Source organism: Rhineura floridana, chromosome 2 (genome assembly GCF_030035675.1).
Source record: "Rhineura floridana isolate rRhiFlo1 chromosome 2, rRhiFlo1.hap2, whole genome shotgun sequence".
NCBI classification, from domain to species: Eukaryota; Metazoa; Chordata; class Lepidosauria; order Squamata; family Rhineuridae; genus Rhineura; species Rhineura floridana.
Genome location: NC_084481.1, coordinates 73,657,776 through 73,681,267, shown reverse-complemented (window position 1 = coordinate 73,681,267; position 23,492 = coordinate 73,657,776). Strand labels below are relative to the sequence as shown.

The 23,492-nt window shown below is 39.8% G+C and overlaps 1 protein-coding gene across 3 annotated transcripts in view; it reads right to left on the bottom strand.

The window, feature by feature from the left end:
• Nucleotides 1-23,492, bottom strand: part of NCKAP5 (NCK associated protein 5) — a 969,055-nt gene that overhangs the window by 84,040 nt on the left and 861,523 nt on the right. For 2 of the 3 annotated variants that reach the window (XM_061608949.1, XM_061608950.1), the window contains exons 20-21: nt 8,357-8,677; nt 2,663-2,799 (exon numbers count right to left, since the gene is read on the bottom strand). In XM_061608949.1, the coding sequence (XP_061464933.1) occupies nt 2,663-2,799; nt 8,357-8,677 (458 nt within the window). Of the gene's footprint in view, nt 1-2,662; nt 2,800-8,356; nt 8,678-23,492 lie in introns of those variants that run through there. The other variant, XM_061608951.1, reaches the window with a different exon arrangement.

Here is a 23,492-nt window from a genome sequence, read left to right as displayed (position 1 = left end):
CTCCGATTCTTTCTAATGGGGCTCAGTTTTCTTAAAAGTAATGTTAACCAGAATATGGTAGCAATTAGCAAAGAGAGGGAGGGAGGGAGAAGTAGTAGTATGAAACAATTCAACATAGATTAGGGATGGGGAAGAATTTCAACTAATTTCAACTAAATCGGACTTAGTACTGGATTCTGACTTAGTACCGGATTCCGACTGAATTTGGCAGTCTGCTATCTTTTCCAGAGCTTGGAAAGGTTACTTTTTTGAACTACAACTCCCATCAGCCCCAGCCAGCATGGCCACTGGATTGGGCTGATGGGAGTTGCAGTTCAAAAAAGTAACTTTTCCAAGCTCTGATCTTTTCAGACCGGCACTGATTTCTTGGGACAGGCTGGGCTGTAATCAGCATGGATTTTTTTGCGGCAGGCCGCAACTGTACTCAGCGCAGATATTTTTTACCCCCCCATTTTACGTAATTATCTTTGTAATTTCCTCTATTCATAACAATGTGAAGTCTGATACATAGGAAAAACAAACCACATGGAACACTGTGATCATTTACATAGGCATTTACATTAAAAATTAAGCAATTTTTTTTGGCAACCAAAAACAAAACAAAACAGCGTATCGAACTGGAAAGTGCCAAAGCAAGTGGGAACAAAAAAAGGGCGGATCAGGATCGAACGATGGACTATCGGAATACAAGCGGATCGGAATTAGGCAGCGAACCCCATCCCTAACGCAGATACTAGATGACAAAGTGAAGTGAGGCTCTGAAGTGTTTGCTGTGGGGGGAGGAGGAAGCTTTATTTCTTAAGGAGCCAGATTATTTCTCCTCTGTAAACTTATTATGAGCCTAATAACAACTACAATGTATTTCTAAAGTCTGTCAATTAAAGGGCAAAGCACATATAATTTATGTTTCATGATGAATACTCATGATACATTATTAGCTGGAAGGTAATAATTGGCTTTTGATACTATTGACCATGGTATCCTCCTAGACTGTCTATGAGAGATAGGTATTGGGGCACTGTTCTGCAGTGGTTCCCATCTTATCTCTGGGATGGTTCCAGAAGGAAGCACTGGACAAGTGTTTCTCACCCCACCCTGGTTGTTAAGCTATGAGGTGCTGCAGGGCACTATACTGTCTCTGATGCTATTGAACATCTACGTGAAGCTGTTGGGAACAGTCAAGAGGAGATCTGGAACAAGATGTTATCAGTATACTGGTGACACCAAACTCTATTTCTTTGTAACATCTGAATCAGGGATAGCTGAATGGCTGAGAAGGCCCCGGGCCATTGCCTGGATGCAGTGGTGGACTGGATGAGGGCAAATAAACCGAATACTGGCAAGACAGAGGCTTTCAAGTGAGTGGTTTTTGGATCTGGGAAGTCACTAAGTTGCCTGCCCTGAATGGGGTTGCACTCTCCTTGAAGGAGCAGGTGTGCAGTTTGGGAGTGCTCCTGGATCCAGCTCTGTCATTGGAGGTGCAGGTGTCCTTGGTGGCTAGGAGTGCCTTTTCCCATCTTTGGCTGGTAAGACAGCTATAGCCGTTCCTGGATCCAGATACCTTGACCACAGTCATCCATACAATGGTAACCTCATGGTCAGATTATTGCAATCACACTCTATGTGGAGTTACCCTTGAGGGTGATCTGGAAGCCACAGCTGGTGCAGAAAAACAGCAGCTATGTTGCTTGTAGGGGCAAAATACCACCAGCATATAATGTCTTGTCTGCAGGATTTGCACTGGTTGCAAATCTGCTATTGGGCCACACACAAGGTCTGGTAGTAACATATACAGCTATACAGCTCAGAATAAGGTTACTTGAAAGACCACCTTATCCCTTAGTTAACCCAGTAGGTCACTGCAGTCTGAGGGACAGCTTCTCCTTCAAGTTATAAGGGTATCAGAAGCCCGCTTCACAGCAACTGGGAGCAGAACTTTTCATGTGACTGCTTGTTCTGTGTAACGGTATTCCTGTCAAGATACAAAAGGTGCCCACTGTCTGCACTTTCAGGAAACAATATTTTGTAGGTTTCAGCTGGAACAATAGGTCTCTGCCATGGGTGTCTACTTTGTAATTCTTTTAAATTTATCTGCTGCTGCTTTCTGTGTTTTTAATTTTTTGGTAGCTATTTTTATTGTATTTTGTACACCACCATGAGACATGTGGAAGCCGACTAATTAAATAAATATTACACAAGGTATTGATAGCAATTTGGTTACTTTACCACCTGGTATCAAAGACTTGATATTTTAAGTGTTCTCAAGTGGTTAGATATTACTGGACTTGGACCAAAGAGCACTGGCGTAAACATTTGCTTGCCATGTTTGTCATAGGTGGCCTTGGGCCAGTGACACTCATATGAACATATGGAATATAGGCAACTGCTTTATACCAACTCAGACCATTAGTCCTTCTAACTCAGTATTGTATACACAGACTAGTACTGGCTCTTCAGGCAGGAATCTTTCCCAGTTCAACCTGGAGATGCTGGAGATTTAACCTTGGACCTTCTGCATGTAATGTATGTGTCCTACCAACTTCACAAGGTTGTTGTGAGAGGTTACAGCCCCCACAATCCACTGCCTGGTTTCCTTATGGGAAGCAATATAAATGTGAGAAATAACTAAATATTACTGCCCAGTTCTCTTGTTCATTTATACCTTGGCTTTAATAGCTTTTCTGCCGCTCCAATCTGGAAACATCTTGTTGCTACATTTTGCTTTTTCTGAATGCTTTAATGATGCAGAAGTCAGAGAACTCTCCTCTTGTCCACTTTTTTTCATAGGGCTCATTATTCCTGGATAACAGAAAGAAGTAATGAAAGATTTTGAACATCAGAGTGTGAAAAACAGTGTTTGATTCCATTTCTGTGCAAGAGTCATGTTCTTTCACTTGATCCACCCTGAATATACTGTACTTCTACAAAGAGAAGTTTTGCTTAATGTGTTAAGAAATATTTGAAACTGTTACCTAGAAAATGGAGGAGAGACAGAAGAAAAAGGTGAGAAATGAGTTTGCAATGGTGACTATCACATCCCTTAAATAGTGCAGAAAACATTTCTGAACCTCTATCATATTTGGCTTTCATATATTTATATTCTTTTCTGCAATCATGAGGGAAAGATTGTGAGACAAATTCCAAACATGTGTACACTGGCCCCCAATTATAAATCTACTAAACTGGATTTGCATTTCGGTCTAAATGACTTATGAGTCAAGGGCACTGCTGGTGCAACCAGGCACTGGGTTGACTGTGCCATGCCACACTTTGTTTTCATGATATGAAGAATTCAGAAACCCTTCTTTCCATTTCCAACAGTTTCTTTCCGTTCCTAATGTGGTAGGGAAGAGTAGGCACAGATAGACCTAGGTCAGAGCTATGGTACCTGTGGCCAAGGCTTTTTTTTTTTTAACAGTACTCACTGGTATGGAGAACTGGTACCTCTTTTTCAGCTGCCCATAGTAGCCATTTTGTGCTGACACACAACACTTTTATCAAGATATGAACACTGTTTTGTTACCAAAAAAGCATTGCCTGTGGCCCTTCATATGTTGTCGGATTATGACTCCCCATCACCCTTGACCACTAGCCATTTTTCTAACTAAAAGAAAAATGCAATTTAAACTGGCAGTCTTGAAGAATATCTCAGTGCAAATAGTTTAATATTTTTTCTATGTTTTGAGCTAGCATTGCATAGAACAAACATGAAAGTAAATCTACAGTGCTTTGTAGGTTTCACTGATAATGGTGGGGGGGAGAAGAGAGAGAGAGAGAGAGAGAGAGAGAGAGTGGGAGAGGGAGAGAAGAAGAGGGAGGGAGATGGGTCAGACGATAAAATTTGAGAATGAGAAGGTTGACCTCCCAATCTGTTGTATACTACTTTTTTACATCCCTTCAAGACAATTTAATTAAGAAACAAACCCTTGAAGGCTGGTGCAGTGAATATTAGCATTAAGATCAAGACAATCTTACTGCTACTGACTTCTTATGAAGCAATTCAGTGCTTGCAGTTTCTATTCAATTTGTTATAATGACAGTGTTTAATCATGGAGTCTACTCTATAGCACGCTGCTGAATTGAGGTCACACATGTGGCTATCCAAGCATGCAGCATATAATCTATAACTAAGATTTCTCTTCTGAATCTCCCTTAGTTGTGCTATTAATTAACAATACACTTTTTTCAAAAAAATAAAATAACGTGAATTAAAAATATCTTTTCTTTAGCTTTGATTTGAAATGAGCAGGGGAGTTTCCAATGAAGCATACAATGTGTGTTTGCATTCCATTATAACTACTGTGCAAAACTGCACTGGGAATATTGCTAAATCAACTAAATTCCAACATGTTTAATTAGAAGACTTCTCATAAACTCCCCAGAATCTTTAATGCTGCCTATTTACTCCTCTACTCAGTTTAAATATTGACACATTAGCAAAACGTTATTCTGTAGTCTTGCCATAGACTTCAGCCAAATGTATAATTCTCACATTGGAAGTGTGGGTGGATGATGGTTGTGTGCCACAATTATGCAGGCTAAACATATTACGGCAGCCTTCTACATAATTTTCTTTCTCCTTTATGAAGCACTTGGAAAGAAACAGTCAGAGTTGAGTTGAAGTTAACAAAATCTAAGCAGATTCATTTTATTCCCACTTCATTTAAGAGTAGGTGGATTTGTCCTGGTCCTAACATGGAGGCAGGGACATAGGGACCAGCTACCTGGCTCACAGGTTCGTCAGAGGATCATAACTGCCCTCCTTAGACAGCCTGCCAAGGCCAGCTCTACCATTTTGTCAATTGCCTCAGGCACCAATTGACTTGGGTTGGACTTTCCAGTGGGAATAAATGTGTTGGTCCAGACCTTTAAACGATTGACAGGGTTCAGAATGTTTTAACAGGTCTTGTCCTTCATGTCTATATATCTGATTTGCTTTGGACTTTGTAACTGTGAGCCTTGACTTGACCACAAATATAAATTTGGGTGTTCTTTGCACAAAACAGTCATACTGCAGGACAGGATGCTTGTCTTTAAAGCAGGGGTGAGGAATCTACGGACCACAGACCAATTGTGGCCAATCAGGGAGTCCAACTTGGCCTGTGAGGACTTTCCCCCCAAAGTATGCCCACTTGCTCATCAGCTAACATCACTGGTGACATCAGCTGATGGGTGGGAGGACAGGGTTTAATCCTGCATTGGCTGTGCACCCTCTTCCCAGTAGGGAACAGGATCACACAGCCAAGGCAGCAGGATTCAGTCCCTACTTATCAGCTGATGAGTGGGGAATAAAGTGCTGCACAAAACAGGAAACAGCTTGTGGGTAAGATCTACTTCAAGCAGCAGCTTTGAAACAGCTTGTGGGTAAGATCTACTTCAAGCAGCATTTTTGCAAAGGTTTTAAGACAACCCCTGAGCTCTCATTTGCTCAAACAGGAGCATGGGGGCTGTGTTAAAGCCTTTTGCAAATCTTCCCCATCCCCTTGAAGTCCCTGACTGTGGAGACTTAAAAAAGAAGCACAAGAGACTTGTAAAAGGCTTTTGTAAGTCTTATCCTTTAAGTCTCCGTGATCGGAAACTTAAAAAAGAAGCATAAGAGATTCTGACAATCAAGTAACATCACAATGACATCCTGGGAATTTGGTCCTTAAGGCAGATCCTAATAAGGATCTGGTCCATGAGGTTCCCTAGCCCTGCTTTAAATAAAACCAATTTATCTTTAAATGCTTGATTTATTAAAGATCCTCTTTAATAAAATGATGGCCTCATTTAAGGTTCAAATAATGTGTTGGTACCTTTGTTTTGTGTCCCTACAGATAATGGGACAATACTGGATTAATTTAAAGGTACCGTTACCTTATAATTTGTTATCACAATTCTTTACTATTCCCATTTGACTAATGAGATTGAAAAATAATGGTTTGCCCAAGGCCATCCCACTAACGGACAGGCAAGATGGAATTCTGGATGCATGGTTCTCTGTTTCAAGCCTAGCTTGAAACGTAATACAGCATAACTTTATTTATAATTAAATTTAAATCCTGCCCTTCCTCCCAAAGGGAATCCAGGGTGGCGAACAAGTGATAAAACACTAAAAACATATATATTTTTTAAAAAACTTAAAAACAAAACATCTCTAAAAACATTTATGTTAATACTAGAAACATTGGTGAAAGACATAATGAGAAAGTTCCTTCCCATGCCTTTCTTTTTCCAACTAAATTCAGAACACTTTAGCCCTGTTTTGTGTGTGTGTGGAAATGACTATTCTAACATTCCATTTTCCCATGCCCATTCCTATATCTCAGTTCAAGCTTTCTCGCTTTTACAGGCCCACCTATGTGTACTCAGCCCACCTATGTGTACTGAAAGGGTGGGATTATTCATCCATCAAAAATGCAATGGTGGCAGTTCTATTTCTTTATCATACCTGATGGGCACGGCATGGTGTTTACCATGGGAATTGGGGGTAATGTTCAGAAAATGGCCTGGAAGGGATCTAGCTCTAGGCATCTTGGCCTAGTTAAAGCCTGTGTTCCATTCAGAAGCCTGAAGGAAGATCAGGGAAAAGTGGAATAAATACCCCTCTTCTCTAGCCCTCAGTTCTTCAATCAAGCTGCTTTTCCTGTAATCATGACAATGCCTTGAGTGAAGTGCTAGGAGTCAGGAATGTGATAAGCTGTCTTCATCCAAACCACTATTGTTACTGGGAAAAGTAGGGGAGGGGAGTGAGGGATCTACCTGGTAGGATTGGTCCTCATTTATTTAGCCCTCCCACATGTAAATATAGGGGAAAATATACACTACAACAAAGGGAGGTGCAACTGTTTCATGCATCTCTTTGACAGGTATCTATATTTTCAGCCCTGAATCCCATAAATAATTCCACCATTGAGTAGCTTTATGTATGAGGATTTGTACTATGTTGACATGCATATAAGAAAAAGTACTCATAAGAACTACAAATGGAAGATATGGGACTTTAGTGTACCACTTTCATTTCATATTGAGTTATTGATTTATGTGTTTTATATATAAGGGCACATGCTTCCTAGCTGAATATCAGCATTTTATTCTGCTTGTATACTGATGTGTTCCTGTGTTGTAGTCATATTTATCAAAGACTTACATTTATTGTTAGGTTGTTTCAAGGTTTATGTTTATTTCATGATGTCAGCAATTGCTGAAGTGTAAATGTTGCCTGAGCAGGGTATCAACCACCATCTAACATTTTATTTCATATGTATTGCACCCTGGATGACGTGTGAAAATCAATATCCACTTGTATCTGTGCACATGGTTTTGAATTGTCCTTGCCATGCTACTCATTTCTAGAGTCAAAAAAGAAACACATCCATGTTTGTGAAACATATCTATATATTAAACCACCTAACATTGCCATAAATTAAACAGGAATCTCAGCAATGACACTTAACAAGCAGTTTGTGTGTTTTAATACAAGACAAGCATGACACAGCTTGCATCTCTTGTAATCACCCTGGGCTCCTACTGGGAAGAAGGGTGGGATATATATCTAATAAATAAATAATAAAATAGCAGTCATCCTGTTTATGATAAAATTGTTATTATTCATGAATGGCTTAGACACATCAAGCTGGATCCAAACAAGGCTAGTTGCACTAAGGTCCCATTGAAATACTAATGAAAAGATAACAGAATTTAAGTTCAACTGACTTAATGTGAATCCAACCCATCCTGATCAACAAGAGGGCAGCCTTCCATTAATCCCATTGATGGGACTGATCAACAAGAGGGAAGCCTTCCATTAATCCCATTCATGGTTTATGAAGAGCTGTTGTACATTAAGCTTGAAAGTGTAAACATCGTATAACAGGAATACTCATGGGGATCTTTCCTTTTCTTCGCAGAAAAATTGCATGTTTCAGAAGTCCAATATTCATCATTATGGGCAGTGGCTCAATGGTTTAATTTCCCACATTCTATTAGTAGAGTAATTGCTCTATTTACACTCTTATAATGCAGTCACATGTATATTTAAAGAAAAATTAGGAAGCAAAATTTCTGACATTTCAGATGCCTCTTTGGTTTGTTTTTAGTAAACCTCCCTTTCTTTCTCTTTAATATGTTCTCTGGGCTACTTAGAGACATAGTGTGTCATATAGCAATCTGTTGTTTTATAGATTAGTATTTTATTTAACAAGATTTCAATGTCAGTGTGGTCACTAGCTTGTTAACCTTTTGCAGTGACTTGAAGAATCTTTTCAGCTGTACCTTTCATATGTCTTTTATCCAATGTCATTAGTACAGGTCTCTGCTAATGGGAACTGGCACCAGGGCACATAAGATCTAATTTCCAGCATAACTGTCATTTTACCTGCAGAAGCTGGCTTTGGAAGGCGACTCTGAAAAGGCTGTACACCTTTAGTAGTCATGGCAGGATCTGATGTTGAATGTGTTATTATGCTCTCCACAGATCCCTGGTTCTTACTAGCTGTTGAAGGCACTTCTCGCTCAAGGGTTTGGGCTTTCTCAGAAGAAGGAGCCTGAAGAAAAGCTTGCTCGGGTGATATGAAAACTTCAGCTTCTAAATCCAGTTCTTGTTTAGAAACATGTCGTCCAGTCGAGCGGTTTCCTGAGTCTGGGAGAGGGAAGGTTCCTATTCCACTGTCCAGTGTCCTCATTTGGCAGCACGATTCTAAGATATAGGAATACAGTGTAATTTGGGCAAGCTGATGAAAACTCTACAAAAACAAAGGACATCTTGAAGAAACAACTTTTGAGGAAAGAAACAGGTATTCTTCATTGGCAGGACACCTGCTTTACCCATAAAGGGCCTCAGATTCAATTTCTAGTTTAAAAAGATCTCAGGTTGTAAGGAATGGAAAATCTTAGAGACTCACTGCCACTCATAATGTGCAATATTAGTTTAGAATACACCCAGTGGCTCATATATTCAAACATATTTTGGATTTAAGAAGTGTTTATAGTTGTTTGGCATAGATTTTTTTTATTCATGAGAAAAAATACACTTTCTCAACTGAAATAAAACAATCACCACAAAATTAATCAGAGCATTTAAAAGCTGCATGACTAACCTGCGTCTGTTTGATTAAGAAACACACATTATAAAATCTCCAAGTCATAATCTTCTTAAGCAAAGTGCTTAAGTATGCAATAGAATTTAATTTAATCCGGAACATTTAAACACAGAGCTCAAAGAATAACACAGTTGGTAAGAGGATATCTTTTGCTGCAACTGTTGTCTTTTGTTTTTCTAAGGGGACTTTCCCACAAACATTTTTCTATTATTGCTTAGACTCCACACACTGCCCTGGACTGATTTTATCCACAACAGGGCAAGATTATGCTCATTGTCTTTAGAGAAGGTAGCGCAATCCAAAAGGGTTAGGTATGACCAGTGATCATGCTTGTTTGTTTAGCCAGGTCACCAACTATCTGGGAGTGTGCCAATTTGGCATAGCTGGGACTTAAGCAGGAAATATCACCCTTATTACAAGGATCAAGTGTGGACATTCCAATTCATTTCACCCCTAGTTTACAGCACAGAAGCATCAACCAGGCTTAGGAGCTCTGTGAGGTGACAGGTTATACAGAATAAATTTCATGATAGAATGTGAATATCTTAAATCGTACAACTAGTTTCCTTCAGGACCAATGATGCATAGCTTTCAGATATAAATAACATTTTAAAAAGATATAGAGAAATAAATATGCATTCTAGATATTACACGTAAATTTGCTTATGTAGTCACAAGTTTTCAGGTTGTAAAAGGTGAGATTAAGAAAGCACGGTATGTTAGATAGGAATAACTTTGCTTCTACATAGCAGATTGCCATTTCAGCACCATGGATAATCTTCCCCCCAATATTAGGAATTAAAGTTCAGGGTGTGTGATTAGTTGACTCAGCTTGCTTCTTTTGTGCAGAGTATTAAGCTAGACTCTTCCCAAAGGGTGCTACCAGTGGCATCCATAAGAGCCCTATAGGTTCATTCAAATCTAATTATGCTCACCACATGCTGATCTATATGCATTTACTAACATTGCAGGGAGGTGGAGATGGAAGTCAAAAGAGAAAAGCTTCTGTTTTCCCAAGCCTTTTGTTTTCATTGTTAGGTTTTGTTTTGACATAATTATATTTATGTGTCTCTCAGTAGAGTGGTAAGGACTTAGCCATGCAATTATTGATTACATGATGTTGTGGTCTATGAATTCCCTCCTTTAAAATAATAGATTTACTGACCATGACATCCAACTATAATAGTAGCCTCCACTATGCCCAATTTGGATTAATTTATTTTCTTTTTGCTGAATAAATACCATTTTGACCCTCAAATCGGTATTCAGCAGGTTCATGAGTTTGTTTTGTACAGTCAAGTAAACAAATATGTGATGGCACCTGTGGAGAAATTTCTCCACAGCATCTTTCTCCTTGAAATGAGGAGCTCACATCGTCAGCGTGTGCAGTCCATGTAATCTTAAACATATTTCTAATATAAAGCAGAATATTTTTTCATTGGAAGCCAACTAAACCATTTTTTCTTAAAATACTAATAATGAAGATTTTACTGAAGTGAATTTGAATGTTTGGTGGCAAAAGGGAACAACGTACACAAATGAATTGATACTGCTCTAGAGAGTCATAGAGAAAGACAGGACAGTCCTCCTCAAACAAAGCTTGCTTGCAATTTTTCAAGGTATACAGACCCAACCCCAGTCTCTTTTGTTCTCTGAAGAAATGGACAGGTGCCTGAATTCCAGATTCAAGACAACTATATGCTGCAACTCTGATTATGATAGCTTCTCCCTCCCCCACCCCTATACATTTTGTGATGGATCCCTGCTTATGGCAGAGGACCATATTTTCTGTCAGAAGAACTATAATTTTGGTCCATATTATCAATCTAAATTTACAAGGTTTACTATGGTATGGGAAATGGTGACTTTCATTTTGGGCAAATGCAGAAACTTCCCAAAAATGAAGATATTGATAATATGGAATTTGAAAGGGAAAATAAGAATGATTGGGGGTTATTCAAAATCACAATAATAAAAGCTCAGTTAGAATGTATACTGCAGATCAGGAAAAGTACCATCAAGGCCAAGTGGATGCCAGTGTGGTTCAACAAGTAGAGTCAAGGAAGCTATTAGAGGCAAGAAGGCTTCCTTCAGAAAATAGAAGTCTTGTCCAGATGAGGAGAACAAAAATGAACAAAAACGTTAGCAAAGAAACACAGAAGACAATAATGGATAGAGGAAAAAGAGGAGCACATTGTTAAAAACACACACAACCTCCCCAAATATTTAAATACATTAACAGAAGGAGGCCACCTAGAGAGGTGGTTGGTCCTTTGAGTAGGAAGGTACCTGGGCTAAAAAAGGATATGGAGATTGCAGAGAAGATGAATGAATTCTTTGCATCTGTCTTCAGAGTGGAAGATATAGAGCAATCTGTCTTCACAGTGGAAGATACAGGGCAGATCCCTGTGTCTGAACTAACTTTCTCAGGAAGTGAGTATGATAAACAAATTGAAAAGTGACAAAATCATGGGATATGGATGGCATCCCCCCAAGAGTTCTTAAATGTGACATTGTTGATCTTCTAACAAAACATATGTGACTTCTCGCCAAGATCTGTATCTGAGAACTGGAAATTTCCAGTCTAACACCAATTTTAAAAAGCGATCAAGAGGTGATCTGGGACATTACAGGCCAGTTAGCTTAATATCTGTTCAGAGAAAGCTAGTGGAAAGCATTATTAAAAGACAGAATTCCCAAACATTTAGAAGAGCAAGTCTTACTAAAACAGAACCAGCCTGGCTTCTGCAAGGAAGTCCTGTCTCACTAACTTTTTAGAGTTCTTTGAGAATGTCAACAAGCATAGAGGTGATCCAGTTAACACTATGCACTTAGACTTGCAAAAAGCATTTAACAAAGCACCTCTCCAAAGACTAATCTAAGCAGTCCAAAGAGTAATCTTAGTGGTCATTGAATAAGAGGATCTTGGTGAATATTTTTCATATATCATGCATCTTCATAGACGTAGACTACTAACTCTTGCTTTGCTCTTACTGGTAAAAAAATTAAAAAGGAGAGGACAGGAGGCATATTTTTCCTTGCTCTTGAGCTTTGTTCTTGTTAGTTGTGCCAGAACAGAGTCCAGTCTGCTCCAGGGGGTTGGGGGAACCCCAGACCAGATTTAGGGGGTATGCAAGGGAAAAGGTTTATTGCACAAATATGAATCCTTGCACTGACAGATATACATACTTAGCTCTACGTTGAATACAACCCAATAAATACAATACATATCACAAGATATGTAGATGAAACCAATACTTGAATCAGTTAAAATTCATAAAACAAATGCTGTGGACCATTCCCAAAAAGCTGTACACTTTAAAAGTTGTGAAAATTAATAGGTTTTGAGCTGATGTTGAAGGGTCAACATCCTGGCTTTTGGCACTCGAGATGTATATCTTCAGGACCTATTCCTGTGATTGTAATTTGTTTCTAATACTGAATTTTAAACTGCTGTAACCTGCCCTTGGACCTCCTGGCGAATAAATAAAATAAATTAATAAATAAAAATATTAATAAATGTTAATAATAAATAAAAAAATAATAAAAATACCCAGTCAAACCTGCAAAGGGAGGGTGTTCCACATTTGTCATGCAACCACTGAGAAAGCTCGTTCTCCTTACTATAAAAAAACACCACCACCAGAAACCTTTTTCATATGTTAGAATGTGGGGTCATGCTTTTATCCTGGGAATACTCAGTGTAAGATATGATCCCACCCCTTCACATATTCAGTCTCACATGTGAAAAATTGTGAAAAAAGGCTGAGGTAAAGAACTATTTGTATTTTCACATGCCTTCAATAAACATTTTCTTCAGGGCAAAGGGTGAGTTAGGGATGCATTTAGGTACACAAAGCATGAGCAGTACCAAAATGAAAGCACACATCCCTGATTAACACCTACTGAAGCACCTAATGCTATTTGCTTTTGTTCATATGAACACAGCCTCTGTCACTTAAATATATTACCCCATGTATCCTGGAGCTGGTATCTTCAAATAGCGGTTAAAAGTATTGTAATGGCAATTTACACGTAGCTTGAAAAGCAAATACCCAAGAGACAGATTTAGAAGCGCTAGCTTAAATCTGAAGAAAATTTAGACTAAATGTCTGATAACATCTGCTGACAGCAAGCTCTTTAAAGCTGTGGCAGATTCCCTCGAGGGAAAAGTTGGAAGTTCCACTGCCTGGGCAATTGCAAATTAGACTGAATAAAGGACTTTAGAATATACTGCAGTGAGCAATCTCATATTGGCTGATGATACTCAATATGATATAACAAATCTTTTCCCTTTCAATTTTATGTTTCTATGTATTGATGTTTTTATAATGTTCCCCATTTGTTATTTATCTCTACTCTAGAAAGCATGGCTCTTTCAGATTGTTTTCCTTATTCCAAATTGTGAATTACAGAGGTTTGCCATTTTTAAGGTTGGTGGCAACATATGAGAAGGCCTCCCCAAAAAGTTATCTTCCTCTATTTGTGCTCTGTTGCCAATTTTATTTATATACTTATTTTTATGTATATACAGACAGCATCTATGCCACTTTTAGGGTCATAGATCCTTTGAAAGTGGCTTGCAATAAAAATAATGACACAAAATATTATGAACTACGTAATTAAAATAAATACATAATTTAGCCAATAACAAAAACACTACAGCCAACCCCCCTAATTCCCAGCACAGAATATGAGCTGCCCCAGCTTATCTTTTTTATTAATTTTTTAAACAGCAGATTTAACAAAGATGAAAGAAAGGAAGAAAAACAGAGAAAAAAGTGAAGGAACTAGGAATACAATAACCATCTATACATTAATCTTAATTTAAACACATAAATCGATACAAGCCATCCAAATATCCAGAGAGGTATATACACACAAAATTGATGTTTATTAAAAAAAAATCAAATATAGCAAGGGCAGTTAGGTCCTCAGACCACTGCGTAATAGACAATGGGTGTTCATCCTTCAAGACTTGAAGCGTAAGTCTCTTAGCAACCATAAAGGCTCACAAAATCCACTTTCGTTGTCCTGCCATTAAGCTCCATACTAGAAGAATATAATTAAAAGGACATGAGCATCCACAAATATCAAGGATTTAATTAGTAAAAACATAATCCAGGCAACAACTTTAGACCAAAGACAATGTATCACTGGACATGCCCACATCATATGCCCCAAGGAGGCATTTTCAGCATCACATCTTCAGCATCTTTCCGCATTAAGACAGTACCTTCCTGTAAAGACATTGTGGCATCCAATATACCCAAAACATTATTTTTTGCTTGATCAATCTCAATCTGAAGTCTAAGGAAATGTTCTGTATAGATTCTAAAGCAATCTTCCATTGTTTAGGCTGTATAACAATTTAATTTCCTATTCCCCTCCTCTTTAAGCTACTGAACTTCTACTTCACAGAAATCCAATGAGAATTTAATAAAGAATGCTTATGGGTTTAGGCTTACCTTACCTTAACCAAAACTCGATTGGAAAAACCTGTAGGCTCATCCAAAATAAATCATGGAGGGAGCCCATGCAGCTCACAGGGAAGACAGTTCTATAAAGAAGGGGCCACCAATGAAAAAGCCCTATCTCATGTGGCTACCAGTCTAATTGTAACCACTGGTGGATCCACAAGTAGGGCCTCTGATGCTGATCTTAAGGCCCAGGCTGGTTCACATGTGTACATGTAGCTCTGTATCAAACTGGGTCTCAAGCAATTAGCAGCTTTAAAGTACTATGAATTAGGCCCAGAAACGAACAGGCAGCCAATGCAGCTGATATAATATTGGAATAATATGCTCAAAGCACTTTACCTTCAAGTAACATCCAGACAGCAACATTCCGCAGTAGCTGTAGTTCCTGAACCATATTCAAAGGCAGCCCTACATAAAGTGCACTGCAGTAGTCTACTCAATTGTAAACTTTCCTTTTTAAACAAGCTTTTGATTCTGCTATTTGTATTTTTTTGTTTGTTTCAGTTTTTACTTTGAAAATTTGCTTTTTAAAAGTTGAATCAGTGTGCTTTTTAAAAAAGCTTCTATGAACAACTGCTTTGTAAAGCAGAAAAGTGGGATATACATTTTAAAAGAAGTTAAAAATTAACATTGCAACATCATTTGTATTCACATTCAATTAACTGACCCTAACCACTTTGTTCCTCTTTTCAGCTCTTGCTGCAGTATTAGCAATTCCCATGCTGCAAGCTATAAGAAGTGTGAATAGGGTGTATTTGTATCTTCCAGGTTGCGCTGGATCAAGCGACTATTCATTAGGAAAGATATGTGGAGAATAGAGTCATTCAGGGCAGCCCAAGACTTTTTAAATATTCTAATTTCCAAATATTAGTCTCTCTTTTTCACGACACCTCCGATGCAAGTAGGTCTTTTTTTACAGCAACATTTTTGTTGTATGCCACTAATAAACATCTTTAAGCTACATGTGTTATTGGCAAGACAATCTCAAACTACAGATGGTGGAGCAGATCTCTTTATTTGCCTGTCCTTTCCACTCTTGGAAATGCTAAAACAAGTGAAAACACACACACACATTAATATATTTCTGCCAAATCAATGCCAATTTTAAAGTAGAATATTTCTGTTGGGATTTAGCATCATTTGATCTAATTAGTCAAAGCTGAATGAAGCAATTGTTTATAGTTTGTTTTAAAACCACACCAGCATACAAACCTGAAAAAGACCGATACTACCCTCAGTAATAATTTCCACAGGCGTAGCCGTGTTAGTCTGTTGTAGCAAGACAGCAAAGTGGGGGTATCCAATGCACTAATTCCAGAAGTACAAGGATTTCCACTTGTGCAATGGAACTCCCTCTTCTCCTCTCCCAGAACAGATGTAGGGAATGAGGGTGAGGGCTCAGGGAGAGGAGTTCTGTTGAGCAACCAAAAGTCCTTGTTCACTTATAGGTTCATTGAATACTGCCCAGAAAGTCTTAAGCACTGTAAAGGGGAAGGGCTGCCTGGGGCAGTGCCTCGACGTCGCACAAAGTGTGCACTTAGCGTCGCACTTGGAGTCTTCTTGCGGTTGTCTTGGACAGAGCTTGGAAGTAACTCGTTAGAAATAACGAGTTACTTGTAATTTGTTACCATTTTGTATAACGAGTGGGTAACTTCGTTACATTTTGTATGTAACAGAACGAGTGGTAATTTCATTACTTTTGAGCTGCAACTGTAACTTTTTTGCGTTACATTTGGACGTTACTGGGGGGGAAAGCAGGGGAAATCATCTGCTGCTGTGATTGGTGGAATGGTGGAGGAAAGATATGTGCCTCAAACTGGGCTTCTGCGCTGTTTAGCTCTTCCCTCGTGCTCTATGGAGGCACAAGGGAGGAAGTGGAGAGTCAGACAGCGCTGGAGGGCAAGGAGGAGTAGAAGGCAGAAGCAGCAGAATGGAAGTGAAGAGCTGTGGAGTTGAGTGTATGTGTTACGCTTTCCAGCCTACTCTCCCTGCCCCCCTGCTCATCTTGCCTCCCTCAGCCTGCTTGCCCGCCCCCTCTGCTCTTCCTGGCACCCCCTGCTTGTCCTCGCATCTCCTCTGCTTGTCCTTGCATCCCCTCCGCTTGTCCTGGCACCCTCTTTGCATCCCCTCCGCTTGTCCTTGCACCCTCTTTGCACCCCCTCCACTTGTCCTTGCACCCCCTCTGCACCCCCTCCGCTTGTCCTTGCACCCTCTTTGCATCCCCTCCGCTTGTCCTTGCACCCTCTTTGCATCCCCTCCGCTTGTCCTTGCACCGTCTTTGCATCCCCTCCACTTGTCCTTGCACCCTCTTTGCATCCCCTCTGCTTGTCCTTGCATCCTCTTTGCATCTCCTCTGCTTGTCCTTGCACCCTCTCTGCATCCCCTCCGCTTGTCCTTGCACCCTCTTTGCATCCCCTCTGCTTGTCCTTGCACCCTCTTTGCATCCCCTCTGCTTGTCTTTGCACTCTCTTTGCATCCCCTCCGCTTGTCCTTGCATCCTCTCTGCATCCCCTCCGCTTGTCCTTGCACCCTCTTTGCATCCGCTCCGCTTGTCCTTGCACCCCTCCAGAGAGGGTGAAAATTGGGAACTGGCAAGAGACTAGGAGGTAGGTGCAGTCTCATACTTCTGTTTGTGTGTTTTGCTTCAGTTATGTGCCTCTCATAGACCGACTCTCACTAGGCAGCAAGAGATGACTACCCCAAGCAACTAATTTGGGGCACCATGCAACAAATTATTAGCTATTTTAATTTTTGGTTGTTGCATATTTACTGTCAGGAAGAGGTACTTGTGAGATCTTCTGCCTCAAATGCCAACATAACTTTTCAAGCTATGGTACTATGACCTTGACTTGGGGGCAGGGCACCATTTGCTCTTCTGCTTCAAGTAGCAAAATGTCTTGGGCTGCACCTGCTTGCAGTCATTTCACATACTGGACAACTAACATGGCTTTTTGGTGAAGGGCAAGAGAGAATAAGACTGTTATCTCAAAAACAGTTGTGCTTGAGGAAAAGATGGCAAACATATGTAGAACTGAACTTTTCTGCAATAATATAGACATTTGCATAGGGTATTTTTTTCTACTCATGGACTATTAAATCTTTAAGTCCTAAATCCTTTGTCGTCCCCTCCCCCTTGTGCACACCCTTTACATTGTCTTTCTCCCTATGCATGTAGGTCAAAATGACAACTGGTGTAGTTTGGGAATTAACAGAATGAGAGCTGAATTACAACTCAAAAAAGAACTTCCCTGCTGGTGTCTGCTACTGATGTGGGGGGCATTTTGTTAGGGAGAAGTGATGAGAGGGGGTAATTTGCTGCTGAAACTTTTTATCTGCAACCCCTTCCCTGGCCACTTTTCCCTAGCTGATGGAGGTCAATAAGGAAAAATATGGGGCATTGCACTGGTAAAGTGGCAGGCATGGAAAACAGCCCCTTCCATCTATCTCCTGCTTCACCTACCCAAATGCACCCCAGCAAATGCTTTGCACATTGACAGCACACATTTTGTTGGTTTTCTGGTATTTGCTGCTGAAAGTGTAGTTCCATGCTGGGTGCAGCTGGGACGTTCTGAGTTCATATCTTACCACAGCCATGAACTCACTGGATGACCTTCTGGCCACACCCACGCCAGACATTTATGCCACTTTAAACAGTCATGACTTCCCCCAAAGAATCCTGGCAAGTGTAGTTTGTGACGGGTGCTGAGTGTTATTAGGAGACTCCTATTCTCCTGACAGAGCTCCAATGTCCAGAGTGGTTTAACAGTGAGCCCCTCTTCTCAGACAATTCTGTGACTGGAGTTCTGTGGGGGGAATTGGGGTCTCCTAACAACTCTCAGGACCCTTCACAAATTACACTTCCCAGGATTCTGAGATCATGACTGTTTAAAGTGGAATAAATGTCTGGTGTGGATGTAGCCTTAGTGAGTCATTTTTCTTTCCAGCCTGCCCATCAATCATATGGACATTAAAAAAATCTGGACTATTATAAAAGTTAGAATTTTATTTGAAACACCTTTCAAAACTCAAAAAAGGACTGTCAGTCATTAGAGCAGTATGACAATGGAACCAATTACCTAGGGAAGTGGTGGGCTCTCCAACATTGGAAGCATTCAAGAGGCAGCTGGATAGCCACCTGTCAGGTGTGCTTTAACTTGGATTCCTGCATTGAGCAGGGGTGTAGACTCGATGACCTTAAAGGTTCCTTCCAACTCTACTATTCTATAATTTTCTGTTAGCTGAGACATCCCTCTCTCTCTCTCTCTCTCACACACACACACACACTCACTCACTCACTCACACAGCCACTGAGCATTTCATAACAGAGCATGCTCAGTACTCATTTGGGCTGTTTTGGGAGTCATCCCCTTTCTGTTCTCTCTCTCACTTTTTTGTATTCTGCAACACTTGGGGTTCCCTCTTGCCCACTAATACTCCTTATTATGTGTGGTATGGAGGGTGATACCATGGCTACATAAGCAACAACACTTCCAGCCTGAGCTTCAGAAATGGAGGGAATGACACTCTGACCAGTTTAAGTGGTTAGTATTTAAATCTGATTGGAAACTGTTCAGTTTGACACAAGGTGGCTATTAAGCATGACCTAAAAGCTGCAATTCCAAGCATACTTACTTGGAAGTAATTCCCATAGCAGTAAATAGGATTTACTTCTGGGAGTATAGAATCAATCCGTAAGAGTCTCCCAGTAGACACCATACATGTAAGCACATGGCTTTTCCCCAAGAATCTTGGGGACTGTAGTTTACTCCTCACAGAGCTACAATTCCCAGCACCCGTAACAAACTACAGTTCCCAGGATTCTTTTTTGGGTGGTGGTGGAAATGTGCTTTAAATCTGTCATGTGTATGCAACTTTGGTGAGATAATAGCTGAAGGTAATCAGCCCAAAATGATAACAAATAATCAGTAGGCATTCCCAAAAGACATTCAAACAGTGGGTAAAAAAAAGTGAGAATTACAGAGGCAAACACAGAATGCAGTTAAGCAATAAAGTAATCCAAGAGAGAGGAGACACCTTTGTCTCTGCTCTCTCCCTCCTGAGCCATGAGGGCAACTCCCAAACCTGAGCATTGCGCCTCCAAGTTAGTTAGAACTAGGTATGCCTTTCCTATCTACTATGTATTTCTATAAATAAAATAGCTTTTCTTATTTTACTAAGTCTTAAGTCTCAGTGATCTCAGTGCAGGGTAAAAGCCTGCCACTTAGGTAAACGCACACATTGGCACACACACATCTCAGACTGTTGACAATCTCTGCTAATATCTATACAAATTTACATAACATGCATCACCTGAACTCACATGATCTAGAGTTACCTTAGATCTTGCAACATTTGCAAATGAGAAGCAATAGGGTTTTATATTAGTTCTGATTGTTTATTGGGCTATCATAGGGTATGTATTTTTTGCCTTTTCTATGGCAAAAACTCCAACTTCAGTGGAATTTATGTGATGTGTTCTAATCATTTGAATTTGGCTAATGAATGCTTTATTCTTTCATCAGAACTTTAGCAGTAGTACTAAAATACTAATAAAAAAGGGAAAGAGAAAAAATACTTTACATACATCATTCAGCTGTATTGTTAATTATAGATATAGATATAAAGGATAAACGGCATTTTGTCAAAAGTATTTTTGTCTACATTTTATACCTCCTCCTTGGTTTTCCAAGCTTGGCATGGAATGCTTGTCATACAGAATTAATTTGAAATGCTGCATTATCATAATCATCATCTTCAAAATAAAAAATAAATGTACTGCCTTCAAGTTTATTTATTTATATTTATTAAGCTTATATCCCGCCCGACTAGCGATAGCTCTCTGGGCGGTGAACAGCAGAAAATACAATAAATACAATAAGAAAAACAATACAGTGCAAAAATCCAATTAAGTTATATTAAGTTAAAAAGTACAGTTAAAATGCTTTGGGAAAGAGGAAGGTTTTAACTTGGCGCCGAAAAGATGACAATGTCGGCGCCAAGCGAACCTCCTCGGGGAGACTATTCCACAATTCGGGGGCCACCACCATACTAGGGTATATATCCATCATCCGATCAGAGAAACCATCCACCAACAGCATCTCAGTCTTGTCAGGATTGAGCCTCAGTTTGTTAGCTCCCATCCAGTCCATTGTCGTGGCCAGGCAACGGTTCAGCACATCGACAGCCTCACCTGAAGAAGATGAAAAGGAGAAGTAGAGCTGTGTGTCATCAGCGTACTGATGACAACGCACTCCAAATCTCCTGATGACCGCACCAAACGGCTTCATGTAGATGTTGAAAAGCATGGGAGACAGAACTGACCCCTGCGGGACTCCACATTGGAGAACCCACGGTGTCGAGCAATGATCCCCAAGCACTACCTTCTGGAGACGGCCCACCAAGTAGGAGCGGAACCACTGCCAAGCAGTACCTCCAACTCCCAACTCTGCCAGCCTCTCCAGAAGAATACCATGGTCGATGGTATCAAAAGCCGCTGAGAGGTCAAGGAGAATCAACAGAGTTACACTCCCTCTGTCTCTCTCCCAACATAGGTCATCATACAGGGCGACCAAGGCCGTCTCAGTGCCAAAACCGGGCCTAAAGCCCGATTGAAATGGATCTAGATAATCGGTTTCATCCAATAGCGCCTGGAGTTGGCCAGCAACCACTCGTTCCAAGATCTTGCCCAGGAATGGGACGTTTGTTACTGGTCTGTAGCTGCTGAAATCTTCTGGGTCCAAGGAAGGCTTCTTCAGGAGTGGTCTCACCACTGCCTCTTTCAGACAGCTGGGGACCACTCCCTCTCGCAAAGAAGAATTTATCACCTCCTTGGCCCAGCCAACTGTCCCATCCCTGCTAGCTTTCACAAGCCAAGAGGGGCACGGGTCGAGTACTGAAGTGGTTGCACGTACCAGTCCAAGCACCTTGTCCACGTCCTTGAGCTGAACCAACTGAAACTCATCCAATAAAACATGACAAGACTGTGGTCTGGACACCTCACTAGGATCAACTTCTATAAATTGGGAGTCTAAGTCCCGACGGATGCATAAGAACTTATGCTGAAAGTGCTCAGCAAACTCATTGCAGCGGGCTACTGATGATTCAACCATGTCCTGAGGGTCTGCATGAAGCAGCCCTCAGACAACCCTAAAAAGCTCTGCTGGGCGGCAAAGGGATGATTTTATAGTGGTAGCGAAAAGTTGATTCCGACTTATGGTGACCCTATGAATAGGGTTTTCATGAGAGGCAGTGACTGGCCCAAGGTCACCCAGTGAGCTTAGTGGCTATGTGAGGATTCGAACCCTTGTACTACCCCCTGTGTGTGTGTGTTTAGTTTTAATATTGTTTTAGGCTACTTAGATGTGAAGCAGCCAAGGCCAGCACCTTGTAGGCATTTTTTTTAAAAAGTAACTGAAATGTAATTGTAGTGATTACTTTTGAGAAAAAGTAAAGTAATCAGTTACTTTCAGAGCAATTGTAATTGTAACTGTAATTACTACCTTTTTGGCCAAGTAATTGTAACTGTAATTTATTACTTTTTAAAAGTAATCTTCCAAGCTCTGGTCTTGGAGAAAGAAGACAACAGAAGAAATGTTCATAACGCTACTGGTTATAGAAGATGGTGGTCAGGTGGGGAGAAGCACAATGGGAAATTAGAGAACATTTTTAGATATATTTTACAATTGTTACATTCTTTTTTGTTTTGTTATGTATTTGATTTATTTTGTTTTCATGTTATGTATATTGTTTAGAGATTTATTGTTCAGTTGTTTATTTAAAATGTGAATTATTGTTTTTCTTTTTTAGTAGCAATTGTACCAAATGTGAATGTATATTGATTTTTATGTTGTAAACTGCCCAGAGAGCTTTGGCTATGGGGCGGTATACAAGTGTAATAATAATAATAATAATAATAATAATAATAATAATAATAATAGGCTTAACAAATCTTTATTATAGCACAAACTTTCATGGACTGGATCCTTGGTGTCTAACACAATAGCCACTTGCCACATATGATGAAATGGCTATTGAAATGGCTGTGGAGAATCGGTACTTTGCTTCTACCACCTATTTTTTTAAAATAAAAATTTAAAGAAAATAAAATTCTTTTACACCGTTCAAGAAAGTGTTCACCCTCCACTCCCAACAATCACAATTTCTCCTTGGGTCCTAATTACTTTTCCAATTTTGAGAAGTACAGAATTGTTTTTGAAGTCATGCAAGATCCATTTCACTTTAACATCTACAGTTCTCACCTATCTCAAGAGCTTGTGAGGCTTCTTTCTTTGGAGAAGAACCTTTTCGAGATGTATGTGTTTTTACTTCAAAGCACTCAACATGTGAAAGATGATTCAATTGTTACGATGTGGTCCTATATTTTAAATCAAAATGACTTCGTGGTTCTAAAAACAGCTATTCCAAAACTGTTTTCCATTTTTGGTTCAGCGTGGTTAGAATGGTGAAATCAAAATACAGGTAATGGATGTTGGATGAAAATTTGGAGGTTGAGATGTAGCCTAACTGATTTTATGCCTGGTTTCCCCACAATACTTAATGAAAGGATATGTCAGATTTCTCATTAATTCTATCAATAAAATTCAATACATTATTGTATATTTTTCTATCCCAAAAACACAGTCATAAGGCAAAAATGTAAAAACATTTGCCACAATTTTGGCAAGTATGAAAAAACAGCTGGACACTGCTGGACTAGAGTCTACTTCATCAGATGCAATTAGTGTGATCCTCAGGTGTCAGGTGATCCTTTACACCTACATACATAGGTTTAAAGAGAAAAAAAGAGTAGTTCCACTAGGATTGTCAATAACTTCTACCATCATCAGCCTGAGCCTAAACCAATCCACGCGGCACATGCACTTTCTGATCACTGCTGGGCAACTACATAATGAACATGGAAGCAGTGCCTTAA